At 33.3% G+C, this 15,943-nt stretch overlaps 1 protein-coding gene and 1 pseudogene across 1 annotated transcript; both read right to left on the minus strand.

Annotated features, from left to right (window-relative positions):
• Positions 1 to 236: 236 nt before the first annotated feature.
• On the minus strand, positions 237 to 2,633 carry LOC137245247 (odorant receptor 67d-like; annotated as a pseudogene).
• A 6,308-nt stretch (positions 2,634 to 8,941) lies between these two features.
• LOC137241322 (odorant receptor 67d-like) lies at positions 8,942 to 11,096 on the minus strand. The gene is made up of 4 exons (XM_067768798.1): positions 10,336 to 11,096; positions 9,280 to 9,469; positions 9,064 to 9,219; positions 8,942 to 8,998 (listed from the first exon to the last, which is right to left on the minus strand). The coding sequence occupies exons 1-4, from the start codon at positions 11,094 to 11,096 to the stop codon at positions 8,942 to 8,944; spliced, it is 1,164 nt and encodes a 387-aa protein (XP_067624899.1).
• Between the last annotated feature and the right edge of the window lie 4,847 nt (positions 11,097 to 15,943).

Genomic DNA, 15,943 nt, shown 5'->3' on the forward strand with positions numbered 1-15,943 from the left:
AAATAAATTGTTCGTCCTAAAAATTTTAAGATTTGCGTTTCTGGAAACTTAGCTGAGTATGAAATTTCCTTTTCAGTTTCAAGAATGCCAAACAGCAAAATATGTGAGCTAGAGATGGCTAACAATAGTACCACAACGATGATAAGAAATCGCAGAACTCATTAAAAATTCCAAAAAAAAAAATTCTTCTAGTAGACGAATATGTCATTAATTGAATGCAAGCAACTAGTCGATTAGCGATATTCGATGATTTAACTAAACAATTTTTGCTCAAAAGCTCTGGTATTTATGCCATTCGATATATTCTTAATTACGTTGAAATTGTAAGACCATCATCACCAAACTGTAAATCGAGCGGGTTATCTATAAAAATAAAGTGAAATTGCAGAATTTATTTATATTTCATATTAACAATTTATTACATCCTACCGTGAGCGCAGTATTTACTGATAGTGGTTGAACACCGGCTATCATTATATCACGTGGAGCCTGGGATTTCAAAAGCATTAACTGAATCATTTTTTGATTACGAACATCCAAGCCATACCAATTAATATCGTAGATGCCACAACAAAATTTATCATTCTATTGAGATTGAAAATTTTTGAGCATTTTTAGGAAACAAAGTACCAAATTAATACTTACACATAGTTCAACACGTGTGCCCAAAATGCAATACATATATAACCATAGAAACAGTACAATTATATAGACATAAGCACCAGGCCAATACTTTAACATAATGATGAGTAATGTACTTAAGATACCCATTGTTGTGCATATAATATGAGCCGATATGGTCCAAAAGAACATCAAATTACAAGTATCATTAAAACTGTATTAAAAAGGAAATTTTTATTTTAAAAATCAAAGTATTCAAACAAGCAACAGATTAAAATATCAATTCCACACGACAAGATCATGAAACCAAGCGTTAAGAGTTAAGCTCATTGAGCAGAAAGACGTGAAGGGTGTAAAAATATATATATAGCGGTAGAGGTTTCACAACAACGGTGCTTCAAAAAATCAGAGCTTATAGCTTTACCTGATGGAAAAAAGAGGTATTTGACTTACAGGATCCATATCTTAAACATATTTTCGAATATATGAAATAGTTCCAGCCTTGTGATTGAACCAGAAAGATGTTGTTCTGGCTTTCTCTCCTCTGTTCCACGCTCTTCTTTTCTTATTTCCTCTCTCTCCTATGTTTTTTTAGTTTACCTCCATCAGCCCACTAAATTTTCTCATCCTCTTCATTCTTTGGTAAACCTTTCTAGATTTGCTACTATTCTTGCCTTATTCTGATTATTAATTTTAATCTCATCCTTTTGTTATTCTTTCTCAACTTGTTGCAATTATTCCTATGAATAAAAATAAATAAAAATTATATTATTCCTACTTCTTCTCAAAACATTAGCTTTATTCTTGAAATCACTTTCCTTCTTCATTTTGAGCCCTTTAATTTTATGACTTCCCTCCAACATTCTCGATTTTCCTTCTCTTTGTCCCCTTTTTTCTTAACTCTTTCCTTTCGATTTCCTTTTTCCAATCTTCTGCAAATCTATCGAGTTTTGACTTTTCTTTCGTACATTGCATTACTTAAGTATTGAAAAAAGTTGCAAAAAATGTTCATTATTTCTACTGTAAATTGCATGATTATGAGGGCCTTAAAATTTGTGTTGATATACTAATGATTTGACCTGTCTGTATATATTGTATCACGTCATCACCAAGCAAAGCCAACTAAATTGTTCCCTCCATTTGGCTATCAATCAATAATGAGATATCTTAAAAAATTTTGTTTTGTATGGAATATTGAGTTCAATAAGGGCTTGAATGTAGAAAACTTGATCATTTCACTAAGCCCCTGTGTGAAATTGACATAACTCACTTCAAATAATATTGATGCCACTCTAATATATCCTTAACCAATTTTGTTATACGTTTATCCTTTTCATCATGTTCCATAATTTGATGTAGATCCTTAACTTTTAAAGCATCGAATGTGTTAAAAACAATAACAAATACAAATCACCAGCATACAACCCGAACGCGGCTATAACGACACACATCGCATTAAAAGCTTCATTAATGAAAAATCCATATACTGTATTCAAATCAAGACAGGGCAATTCGCTCAAGAGTATCGGATTCTTTTCCCCAGTAAATATATATATAACAAGTGGTGCCATTAAAATAACTATCGCCGTTCCCGAATAAACTACAGCAATTGCAACTAAAATTTTTTTCATCTTTTTGTTCCATTCCCATAATTGATCTTCGTATTTCTTGTTTATCACCTGATATTTCTCATAGATTTCGCCTGTCTCCATGACTAATTTTCGATATAGTTTGGCATAGAGTATCGCTGATAAGAATTTAACAAATCCTTGCGTAGTACAACTAACCGGTGAGAATACGTCTAGTAATACGCTCCAATCTTCTGCGATATATTTGTAAATCGTAGTAACTGAGCAAAGGTAATAGAGCAAAATAAATGCCGCGACAACTATGGTATTCGCATTAATTTTGAAATCATCGGCAATAATATCAACTCCAATCGGGCGTGAACAAAAACGTATGACTGAAACAATTTTGAAATAGCTTTCGGAGGGACGTCTTTGTTTTGCCATTTTGTAGCAGTTACTATAATAATATTTTTTAGAAAAATTTCCTTCAACTAGTTTCTTAACTACGAGCTTTGAATCTAAATATTCGGATTAATTTCTTGAACAAGTAAGGAAGTCTACGTACGGGCGAACGCGTTCATTATATACCCAGATGTGAGCTCTCACATATATAGCGTGCCCCTAAATTTGAAGGTTTAATGAGAGCGTTCTGAAAACCACTTCTTTTTTTTATCCATGCAAATACAGTCTAAATGGTTTTTTGTGATAACTTGCTTATTTGATAACTAATTTTTAAATTTGATATGTTCTTCTAATGTCGTCTTAAGCTTTTAAGTTTATTTTTAGTTTTATTATAGTTTTGTCTGCTCAACCCGTTAGGGGGCACCTTTTTCGTCAAACTATGAAAACAAGAGTATGTATAACCTACTGCAGAGCTCTAAAGAATATTAAAAGGAATTACATTTCCAAAAAATTTCACAGATCTCCAAATAAAAAGTTTGATATCCCAATTTCACACAGAAATTTAATGAAATTACAATTTTGTTTAATGCAAAAATTTAACATTTTTTCACACAGGGTCACTAGCAAAATGCAAAATGACATAAACGGATTAAGGCCAATGAGCAAATGTGATTTTTTTTTTCCTAATCTGTCATATAAATCCCATTTCTTCAATCAAATATATATACTAAATGAATTTGTATCCAACCGTTTTGCTAGCCTGGATGTAAGACTCCAGGTAAAAGAAGGGGAATACAAAACATTTTCAAGAGAGCTGTTCATCGATATTTGCTCTATATTTTTATGGTTGCAGCGCCACAATCTCAACTCCTCTCAGGGCTCGTCTTCGAGGTATTCAGAGCCAACATTTGTCTCGAATATGTCGAGACTACACTTTTTTCGCTTACGGTCTGATCATGTGTTTAACTGCACTCGTCACATTTACGTGAGAGAGTGTATTTAAATAAAAGATGCGCACACATGAGCGTGGTCATACAAATTTTGAATCACAGATATGTTTTCAATATACCGCAGCTCATTTACATGAGCATTGAATTCAGTGAACATTTATTCTTTGCAAGTGAGGATGTTAAGCATGTATGTATGTGGAAATACGAACCCTGATTAACAGCTTACAAAACTTATCAAATTTATTTTACGAAATGTATTAAGGTTAATCCACTTGCCAAGTTTTACCACTTTAGTAATGTTTTATAATGAGTTCAGATAAGCTTGGATTTCTCAATTTTTCAAACAAGTTATCTTGTAAACGGACGGGCAGACATGATATCTATATCTACTTCAAATCCTTTATGCCATTACAAGGATACAAGTACATGCTGGGTATATGAAGAGATGTTTTTAACAACAGTTTGCTTGCTCTCCCACGCTTGTCCTCTGAGGAATATTTAGATGTACTAATAGAGCAATTAACGCTTAATTAAAAAATTACTTAAGTATTTTCATATTCATTCTGTGTGAAAACTGCATTTGCCTAATATATGAGGACTTTCATATTGTCGATAAGCCTGTCGAATAATTGCTAATTGCCAATCTGAGGGCAATTAAGTTTTATAGGGGAGAAAAAACTGATTTCCCTTGGTTCCATGTACTTTGTCTCTATATAGAAATTTAATAGAGATTAACTGAAAATATTTAAGGTTAAATCTTGAAAGTTTTTTCACACAAAATTGCCTTGCCTTGGTCCTCTGAGCCATGCGTGAGACTACAAGGTTTACAGCCTTAATACCGTTAACGATATCTTGTCCAAAACGATTGACTTTTTGTAGCACACCAAGCAGTATGATAGGCAAAACAATAATCAAAACGATAACTACCGACTCCTACGTTATCTGGCTATTATCTACAACGACCAATTGCTGTGAGCGCAAAAACAAAGGGCGAAAACAAATTTGACAATTGCGTCTCGTTTGCCAAATAGAATGTACATAGCTGTATATTTTGGTTAAAAATAAAAGGCCTTTTATACTCATCCTGAAAAATGTTTGGTTAAAATTAAGGTCTAGTTTTACAATTACCCGTCTTGTTTTCACTACAAGACGATACGCTACAATATCCCGCCACGGGCGCCACCTTTTTTCCAGTAACATGCGTTCGGAGGTGTTGAGCAATAAATAAATTGTATGCTTGGCGAGCGAGACGCTTAACGAACGATATCTGCGTTGACGATGTTCCACCCTTTCCAATGAACAGTGAACCAGAGCCCGATGGACACTTGACATGCAAATGAAACAACAATGTCCTCCATAATGGATATATTAGCGTGAAAACAACAGTAACTTATCTACGCTGCAAGAAATGGTGCTAGTAGGATCAACAAATAGGTTCTGTTGTTTTTGACTTAACGGAGATTCGGTGAAATTGATCGAATTATGGTTAATTCGACCGAGTTCTTTGTCAAACGAACAAATTAGTTTAGTCATTTCAACAGAAGAGAAATTGTCGCTCTTAAGTTAACAAAATTCTGTAAAATTGACAGATTCCTGGTCAATCTAACTGATTTTTCTGTTAACACTGACTAACTGATCTCACTGGTCATTTCAACAGCAAATCAACAGTCAATACATGAGCAAATTTCAAAGAGAATTTTACGATCGCTGCGCTCTCTATTTTGTAGTTATGACGATGGTGCCACTTGTTTAAAAAAAATACCAAAATAAGAAAACCATCAAATCCAAAAACACACAAAATGGGAAAACAACAAAAAACTAGTTTTTCAGTTATCAATACAACACGAAAAACCCCGTTTTGAATTTACTCCTCCAAGCGAAATGCAAAATTGCGCAAAATTAAACTTGCCGAATTACATGTACAGTTACTCCAGTGGTGAATTATCTTCCAGCGATTTGATTCTTTACTTTTCCATATCTTACAAGTTCTCTATTTAAAATGTTATGTCACACATTTATACAAGTTTTGTTCGAAACAATCAAGTGTGGCAACTACATGCTAGAGAAGAAATTGAGAATGAGCTGAGCTGCAACTGAAAGAATTGAGAATCAGTTTTGTGACTACTATTTTCATTTCTATTTGCAAACCGAAGTTCAAAACTATAAATTAAATAAATTATAAAATATAAAATTTGGTGAAAGTGCGTTTAATAAAGCAAAATAATGAAGTGTATAATGTTTAATGTGTGCCAGCATATTTGATGTAAGCCCAATTGACGATCGGTTAGTAAGTGTGATGGTAGCGTGCTCCGCCTGCCACACGGTATGCCCTGGGTTCGCACCCCGGGCAAAGCAACATTAAAATTTTAGAAATAAGGTTTTTCAATTAGAAGAATATTTTTCTAAGCGGGGTCGCCCCTCGGCAGTGTTTGGCAAGCGCCATGAAAAGCTCTCAGTGAAAACTCATCTGCCTTGCAGTTGCCGTTCGGAGTCGGCATAAAACATGTAGGTCCAGTCCGGCCAATTTGTAGGGGAATCAAGAGGAGCACGACGCAAATTGGAAGAGATGCTCGGCCTTAGAGCTCTTCGGAGGTTATCGCGCCTTACATTTATTTATTTATTTATGTATATGGCAACATAGGTACTTTCGTACAAAACTGTCGCAACAACTTTTTTTGTTCATTTAACTACTAAAAGGGTCAATTGCTAATCAACGATTTGTGCGCAGTCGATTCAACATCTTGTTGTGATGGATAAAAATTGGCAGAAATTTCGGTTGAATTGACACGTATATCGGTTGAATTTACCAGTATTTTTCTTTCAGTTTATTGTCAAAAAAGTTTCCTCATATTTCCGCTGGGAGGACTTGACGGGATGGGCAAGCGAATGAAAAACTAAAGAGTTTCATCTTTCAATAAATTCGTTCTCCATCACATTTATAGCTTAACAAACCTACATATCTTTTAATATATAATAAACCTTGCGTTTATAAGTATGTGCATATATAGTATTTTATTCAATCAAATAAGTCAGTCATATTTATGAAGCTGAAGCCATTGTTCAAATTTAATTTTATTATATATACATTAACTTACATTCAGATGGTAATGGATTGTTATTTAAGATATTAACAAAAGGCAAAAGAATGGCTCCACCTTCACACACCACTAAGGGACGGCAACAAATACGACCTTCCCAACATTGCTAAATTAAATTGCTAATTCATATGCATAATTTAAGCATTTTTACATACCTAATACCTTATAATTGAATAACAAAGGTATTAAGGAGCAATCGGAAATAAGTATACAAGATGATACAAAAAATATGAAAATATGAAGCCATTTAAACGGAGACAGAACTGAGTACCGACCTCTTCAAAAAGTGGACGAAGTTTTAGAAGAACCAAAACACGAATAACTTTTGTATTTAGTTTACTTCAGTATTTGTGCCATGAGAGAGTAACAGTAATATTGTTTACCCAGCGCGTTAAAATGTGGCCACAAATTACAATAGCCTAAATCTAAAATCATGCCATCGGAAAGGTTGTATGAATCGATTCAAATCTCGAATATAGATGAACGAATATCTTTCAAAGTCAATAGTCTAAAGAAGAAGCAACATATATATTTAAAATCTAAACTCATAAGTGTTTATTTAGCAGGTATAAAATGTAATCATATATTTATTTGCGAGTCATCATGTCCCATTTAAGGCGATAATGGCTTGAGACCGCAGAGATATATGAGAGTCTATAGCTGGATTTAAAGCGTTCATTGTCAGCCGAACTTGGACCTCCTTCCGTGTTAAATTTTATGTCGTTTTATGGAAAAGCCTTAGTTCTGAACGGGTGCATTGAGAATTATAACCAGTTTGCCCTGAGTACCTTGAATACGCTTTTAAAATTACGATTTTCTAGTCGGTGAATGTTATTAAAACAAATACAGAGATAGGATGTTTCGGCTTAAAAATGTTAGATAGAGAGTTCTTTAAGTAAACTTGGTTATAAACCATTCCCGAGCCATCAACCCAAATGAAGATACCTTCTGCTAACTTAAGCGTCATAGCTGGGTTTGGAATCCGGTCGATCACTAGTTATAATCACTCCCTTTGAAATATTACACAAATGTATGACCTTTTGATCAAAATGTATGGGTCGGCATATGAAACGCCAACAGTGGGTATCAAAAATATTATAAACATATTTCTTGTGAAAGAATGTCTTCCCTATAAGTATTTTGAACAAAGAACCAGTCTGAAATCAGCAATTGCGGTAAGTGGAATGCCGTATATATGGAGGTCGAACTTGAGTAGTACGAAAATATATAAGTGGTACGATATACTTTCGAGGATTTATACCGACATTCTCAGCCAATTTTCGTTGTGCTACTTTTTTAGTTTTTCTACAAATTCGCGGGACGAGACGTGCCGACTATGAACGGCATCTGCAAGCAGTTGAAGTTTCGATGAAAAGCTTTTCATTGTAGAAATACACTTAAAGCGTTTGCCCAACAACTGCCAAAGGTTGACACCGCTTAGAAACATTTTTTTTTTAAGAAACATTTTTTTTTTAAGTGAAAAACCTTTTTCTAAAGATTGTGATGTTACCTTTTTGTAGAGCTAGAACCCAGGACCATCGGTGTGGTAGGCTCGCACGCTACGAACACACCATGGCGGACGCTCGACCTCATACTCGTTAGATGTATATTTAACACGGTAATTTATTTATTGAACATTTTAGATACATACTAAAAAGTTATGAGATGCTTTTTAATTTATTTTAAACTCACCGAATAAAATGCCTTGAGCACACTCTTCTGAAAAGTTAAGTCGAATAACTCTTAAGTTATCTAAGCCATTGCAAGAAAAAATTCCAAGAACGAGAACGTAATTGTCATTGTTAACACAGAAAAAACTAGCGATACTTCTAATATATGCGAAAAATTATTAGGGCTCTTATTTACAATCGATTACTCGACTACTTCAATTTTTCACCACATCATGCAATCAACTAACTGTCATTATTCGAATATTGACGATTTTATGAATCATTTTTTTTTTTTTTCTTTAAAAAATTTAATTTAAAAATTTCATAAAATAAATTGTTCGTCCTAAAAATTTTAAGATTTGCGTTTCTGGAAACTTAGCTGAGTATGAAATTTCCTTTTCAGTTTCAAGAATGCCAAACAGCAAAATATGTGAGCTAGAGATGGCTAACAATAGTACCACAACGATGATAAGAAATCGCAGAACTCATTAAAAATTCCAAAAAAAAAATTCTTCTAGTAGACGAATATGTCATTAATTGAATGCAAGCAACTAGTCGATTAGCGATATTCGCTGATTTAACTAAACAATTTTTGCTCAAAAGCTCTGGTATTTATGCCATTCGATATATTCTTAATTACGTTGAAATTGTAAGACCATCATCACCAAACTGTAAATCGAGCGGGTTATCTATAAAAATAAAGTGAAATTGCAGAATTAATTATATTTCATATTAACAATTTATTACATCCTACCGTGAGCGCAGTATTTACTGATAGTGGTTGAACACCGGCTATCATTATATCACGTGGAGCCTGAGATTTCAAAAGCATTAACTGAATCATTTTCTGATTACGAACATCCAAACCATACCAATTAATATCGTAGATGCCACAACAAAATCTATCATTCTATGCAGATGGATAATTTTTGAGCATTTATGTGAAACAAAGTACCAAATTAATACTTACACATAGTTCAACACGTGTGCCCAAAATACAATACATATATAACCACAGAAACAGTACAATTATATAGACATAAGCACCAGGCCAATACTTTAACATAATGATAAGTAATGTACTTAAGATACCCATTGTTGTGCATATAATATGAGCCGATATGGTCCAAAAGAACATCAAATTACAAGTATCATTAAAACTGTATTAAAAAGGAAATTTTTATTTTAGAAATCAAGGTATTCAAACAAGCAACCAATTAAAATACCAATTCCACACAGAAACTTAATGACATCACTACGTCGTTTAATGAAATAATTAATTTTTCCTTTTCACACAGGGCCACTTGCTTCATTAGAGAACATTCGTCGGAAACCCCAGAAAAATATTATGCTTTTTACACAAAATAGTTAAAATAGTCTATAGTTCATAGTGTGAACGAGAGTTTTTTCCTTTTCGTATATGAAATAAGGCCCGCGGGCACTTTGCAGGCATTATACAGAGTTTCTGAGAGAAAGTTACTTAGTTTTAGCTAACCGGACCGGAATGGATGAATCGTCAGAGTATCAGTTTGTCCACAGCTAAAGAAATTGGAAATAAACCGTTGATGTCAATGAGATTACTGACTTTGAAACAATATCATAAAGCTGCGGATGAGTATCTGGAAGGCTGCCTATTTTCCTCTTTTCCTCTTTTTTCTTAACTGTTTCCATTCGGTTTCCCTTTTCCAATCTGCAGATATATCGAGTTTTGACTTTTCTTTCGCACATTGCATCACTAAAGTATTGAATAGCAACAAATTTCCCTCTCTTCTACTTTAGATTGCATGATTATGAGGGCCGTAAAATTGTTGTAGTTATACTATTGATTTGACCTGTCTTTATATATTGTATCACGTGAGACGCCTAGCAAAGCCAATTAGATTTTTCACTCCATTTCGCTTTCAATCAGTCAATAATAAGATAAGTAAAAATTTGTGTTTTGTATGGAATATTAAAGCCCTTATTGCTTTAATGTAGAAACCTTGATCATTTCATTAAGCCCATGTGTGAAATTGACATAACTCACTTCAAATAATATTGATGCCATTCTAAAATATCCTTAACCAAGTTTGTTATACGTTTATCCTTTTCATCATGTTGCATAATTTCATGTAGATCCTTAACTTTTAAAGCGAATATGTCATAGAAGAACATCGAATGTGTTAAAAACAATAACAAATACAAATCACCAGCATACAATCCGAACGCGGCTATAACGACACAAATCGCATTAAAAGCTTGATTAATGAAAAAGCCATGCGCTGCATATGAATCGAAAAAGGGCAGTTCGGTCAAGAGTATCGGATTCTGTTCCCCAGTAAATATATATATAACAAGTGGTGCCATTAAAATTACCATCGCCGTTCCCGAATAAACTACAGCAATTGCAAATAAAATTTGTTTCATCTTTTTGTTCCATTCCCATAATTTATCTTCGTATTTCTTGCTTATCACTTGATATTTCTCATAGATTTCGCCTATCTCCACGGCTAATTTTCGATATAGTTTGGCATGGAGTAGCGCTGATAAGAATTTTACGAGTCCTTGCGTAGCACAACTAACCTGTGAGAATACGTCTAGTAATACGCTCCAATCTTCCGCTATATATTGGTAAACCGCAGTAACTGAGCAAAGGATATAGAGAAAAATAAATGTCGCGACAACTATGGTTTTTGCATTAATTTGGAAATCATCAGCAATAATATCAACTCCAATCGGGCGTGAACAAAAACGTATGACTGAAACAGTTTTGAAATAGCTTTGGGAGGGACGTCCTTGTTTTACCATTTTGTAGCAGTTACTATAATATTTTTTACAAAAATTTCCTTCAACTTGTTTTTTAACTACGAGCTTTGAATGTGGAAAAATTTGGATTAATTTCTTGAACAAGTAAGAAAGTCTTAGTACGGGTGAAAGCGTACATTATATACCCAGATGTGAGCTCTCACATAGAAGGGCGCCCCAAATAAAAAGTTTGTTATCCCGATTTCACACAGAAATTGAATTGAATTACAATTTTGTTTAATGCAAAATTTTAAAGCTTTTTCACAGAGGGTCACTAGCAAAATGCAAGATGATATAAACGGATTTAATTTACGGCGAAATGAGCAAATGTCATTTTTTTTTCTAAATCTGTCAGATAAATTCCATTTCTTCAATCAAATATATATACTAAAAGAATTTGAATCCAACCGTTTTGCTACTCTGAATGTAAGATTCCAGGTAAAAGAAGGGGAATACAAAACATTTTCAAGAAAGCTGTTCTTCGGTATTTTCTGTCTATTTTTATGGTGCAGCGCCAAAATCTCAACTCCTCTCAGGGTTCGTCTTTAAGGTATGCAGAGCCAACATTTGCCTCCAATATGTCAAGTTTATTGTTTTTTTTCACTTATGGTCTCAGCATACTCATGTGCATCTGTTTAACTGCACTCGGCACATTTACATAAGAGAGTGTATTGAAATAAAAAGCACACACATGATCGTGGTTATACAAATTTTAAATTAAAGAGCACACTCATGCGCATGTGCCCGTTTTTTCATATGACCTACATATGAGTTGTGTGCTCAATTTTTTTTTTAGTATTCTGCAGCTCATGTATATGAGCACTGAATTCAGTGAACATTTGTTCCCTGCAAGTGTGGGTGTTAAGCTTGTATGTATGTGTAAATATTGTGACGAATATTAGCGACACTAAGTGATACTCACATCACTAATCTGATACTAAGTAAATAAAGCCACAACAACAATAAAGCAAGCTGCCACACTTTTATGTACGTAAACAAATTAATTATTATGTCTACACATATGTCCATACAAGCAGCGGAGAGAAACGCACAAACAAATGCATATATCTGAGATACTCCCAAAAGTAGGTATCACTCACATATACACGCGCATATGGCTATGCGAGAAGCTATAGGTGATGAGTTTATAGCTGGTAATTTTATAGCTGGTAACTAAATAGTAAATTCCAGAAACGCCTAGAAGTATGCGAACGAGGAAATAGAAGAGTATAAAAGAGCGCAAGCTGAGCAATCATGGAATCAGTTTGATTTAAACAAGCTATTGGTTGTGAAGTATCAGTGTTATTGTGAAGTACTTTAATAAAGGCCATTTTGCATTATTGAATACTGGAGTTATTTATTCAACAGTTTAGTGATACGAACGTTACTAGAAGGTTGCAAATAAGCGGAGTTTCCCGAAATTCATTACAATATGAACCCTGATTAACAGCTTACAAATTTATGAAATTTTTTTACGAAATGTATTAAGGTTAATCCACTCTCCAAGTTTTACCACTTTAGCAGTATTTTTTAGTGATTTCAGATAAGCTAAGGTTTCTTAATTTTTCACACAAGTTATCTTGTAAACGGACGGGCAGACATGGCCCACTCAGAACATTTTTCGATGCTGTTAACTTTGATATCTATATCTATTTCAAATCCTTTATGCTATTACAAAAAACCGTTATTCCTTCAAAGTAAAAATACACGCTGGGTATATTAAGAGATGTTTTTAACAACAGTTTGCTTGCTCTCCCACGCTTGTCCTCAGAGTAAAGTCTAAATGTGCTAATAGAGCAATTAACGCTTAATTAAAAAATCACTTAAGTATTTTCATATTCATTCAGTGTGTAAACTGTGTTCGCCTCTTAGATGAAGACTTTCATGCTGTCGATACCGCCTGTCGAATAATTGCGAAACTGCCAATCTGAAGGCAATTAAGTTTTATAGGGGAGAAAAAACTGATTTTCTTGGTTCCTTATTATTTGTCTTTATATAGAAATTTAATAGATATCTATGCCAATGAACATATATATTCTATATCTTGAAAGGTTTTTCACACAAAGTCCATTCTCAAAAGGCAGTACATATAATTAAGTTTAATCTTAATCAGACCTGAAATTAAAATAGCTTTTAATACAATTTCTAAATCAAAATTAACGAACGTCATGTGAGCGTTTAAGGATACATTTTCCGCTGCAGTTTGATCCGTTTGTATAAAAAAGTGTTTACTATTTCTATTTTCTTCTTTTGTTGCATTGTCTCGCTGTTCTTAACTACATGTATACTTGTAAGTTTCTAGCTCAATGGCAAATCTCTATGAAAATTGAAGACAAGCATTCCCCAACGATCGTCTTTTTGTAGAAGAATTATCAGTACGATAGGCAAAACAACAGAGTCAATCCATATGAAAACGTCTAATTCAAAAAGCTGGCTAGTCTCGGATTTCGCTCAAATTTGAGGGACACTTCTTTGGGGTCCTAAAGGACTGGTCGAATTTCAAAGTTTGAACAACGTCATTGTTAGGCTTACCTTATTATAGCAGTAAAAATGTTTCTATTAAAGATATCCTTAAATTCGATATGGCGTTTTAAATCTAAAAGATAGTACTTTGTTTAAAAAGAAATAATAAATCATATGGCGGGTATCTAGAATTAAAAACCTGGTACTGAAAATACGTAATTTTTATCCTTTTTTGTCAATTTTAGCTGGCTCTGGCGTCTTCATTGTTGCAAGTAGCCACTCAACTTTTTTCAGAAATTAAGGGCACATATCTTCGAAGAAAATAACTCATCCATCGGCCAAAAACATCTAGCCCTTATAGATAAATTATTATCTCGAAATTTTTAAGTTTTCAAAAATCGTGTTTTTCATGCTCTAAAACGAACGTGTTTCTCAAGAGATCAAAATACGAATTTCTCATGGACTCCAGTCCTGACATTTAGCTTTTAATATCTCAACATTTCGTTTTGTTATTTTCATACTAAGGGCCTCTGCTGATCGATTTTGTAAGGCATAATCTTACAAGTTTTCTTTTTTTTTTTTTCAAACTAATTTATACGAACTATGTTAGAAAACTCATTTTATATAAAGTTCTATTAAATAAAGAGACATTAATTTTCGGTTCTGGTTATGTTGTGAATCAGTTTTGTTATTTGCAATCACAGGTTAATATTTCGATAGGTCTAATTTTTTAAGTCAACTTAGGATGTTTTGACATGTGACCTCTACTTATTTATGTATGCACATTGGGGTAATTGTCAATAAATAAGGACTAAAAAGTGCTTGTATCAAGTAATTTCTCAACTTGTATACTTTGTTTTAACTAAACACTGTCAAATTTAAAAAAAATTACAAACATAGCGGTTTTGAATAATTCGCGTATTTTTCGTTCATTTCTGTGGTTTTCGGAATCGTGTTTTCTGCTATATATAATATGGAGTGCTCAATCGGTTTAAAATTTTCACGGCCGTCGGAATTAATTAGTGAAGATGATATAAGTGAAAGCGATAAATACTTATTAATGAAACGAATTCAAGCAGTTTGTTTTAATAATATCTGTACCTATCATCATAAAAAATATATCGATAACTATTTTTTTTTTGTTTGGAAAACAATGCTGTGATCCATTGAATATCCATAAAACTCCTATTAAAAAGTCACTTAGAGAAATTACCATAACATTCTGTGAAAAAAAAATGAAAATTTGAATCTCATACCGGGACGAGCAATTTGCTCACGCTGCATTGAAAACTTAAGCAAAGCACATTTTCAAGCCATTAATTGTGAAGTGTTATTTGAACCTCCATATGAGGCACTAAATTCACTGAACAAAATATGTTCAATTCTCGAGGAATCACCGATTCCGCAAATTCAAAAATTAAGTATGCCCCAAAAAAACGAAAAATCGATGAAAAATTGTATCAAATATCAAGGAAGATACGAAACAAGTTACAATCATCTTTTGACGTTGTTAGATGTGAAGAAAATGTGAAAGGTAGTGACCTTGATTGTCACAATTTAGACTATTTGCAGTTGATTGAAGATATGAAAAGTAAATTTAAGGTTTCGTCAACGTTCGATGAAAAATATCAAATTTTAACTTTATTACCAAGGAAGTGGACAATTTCAAAAATAAAGACAGAATTTGGGTGTAGTGAATATCTCATCAAAAATGCTAAAAGAATTAGAGAAATGTGCGGAGTATTAGGGAAGCCTCCAAAAAAAGAGAGTGGGCATCAATCAGTTGAAAAGTGAAACTGTGGAAAAAGTGAAACAATTTTATGAAGATGATGAAAAAGGTAGATTAATGCCGGGACAGAGAGATTGTATAACTGTACATGACGATAACAATGTAATGTCTAAGGAAATAAAACGTTTGATCCTATTAAATTTTAAAAAAATATATGAAAAATTTAAACAAATACATCCACTGCTAAAGATAAGATTCTCGTCATTTGCGTCCGAAGAACTGTGTATTAGCTGGGGCAAGTGGCACACATTCAGTGTGTGTTTGTTTGATCCATCAAAATATGAAGTTGATGTTGATGGCGTGCAAGGCTAATAAAACATACAAAGAATTACTTAAAAAAATAGTTTGTGATGAATCGCGTGAATATTGTATGTTATCTCGTTGTACAATATGTCCAGGCACTGATGTTATTAATTTTGACATATGCGACGAATGTGAACTTTCATCTGAAATACATTTTAAACAATGGGTAACTACTGATCGCCGCAATTTGGTAACTGTAGTAAAAACAATTGAGGAATTCAAGGATGATATAAAGGAACAGTTAATAGCTTTAAAGGCTCATCATTTTATTTCAAATAAACAATCTGAGTACCTA

Source organism: Eurosta solidaginis, chromosome 1, assembly GCF_040869045.1.
Source record: "Eurosta solidaginis isolate ZX-2024a chromosome 1, ASM4086904v1, whole genome shotgun sequence".
NCBI classification, from domain to species: domain Eukaryota; kingdom Metazoa; phylum Arthropoda; class Insecta; order Diptera; family Tephritidae; genus Eurosta; species Eurosta solidaginis.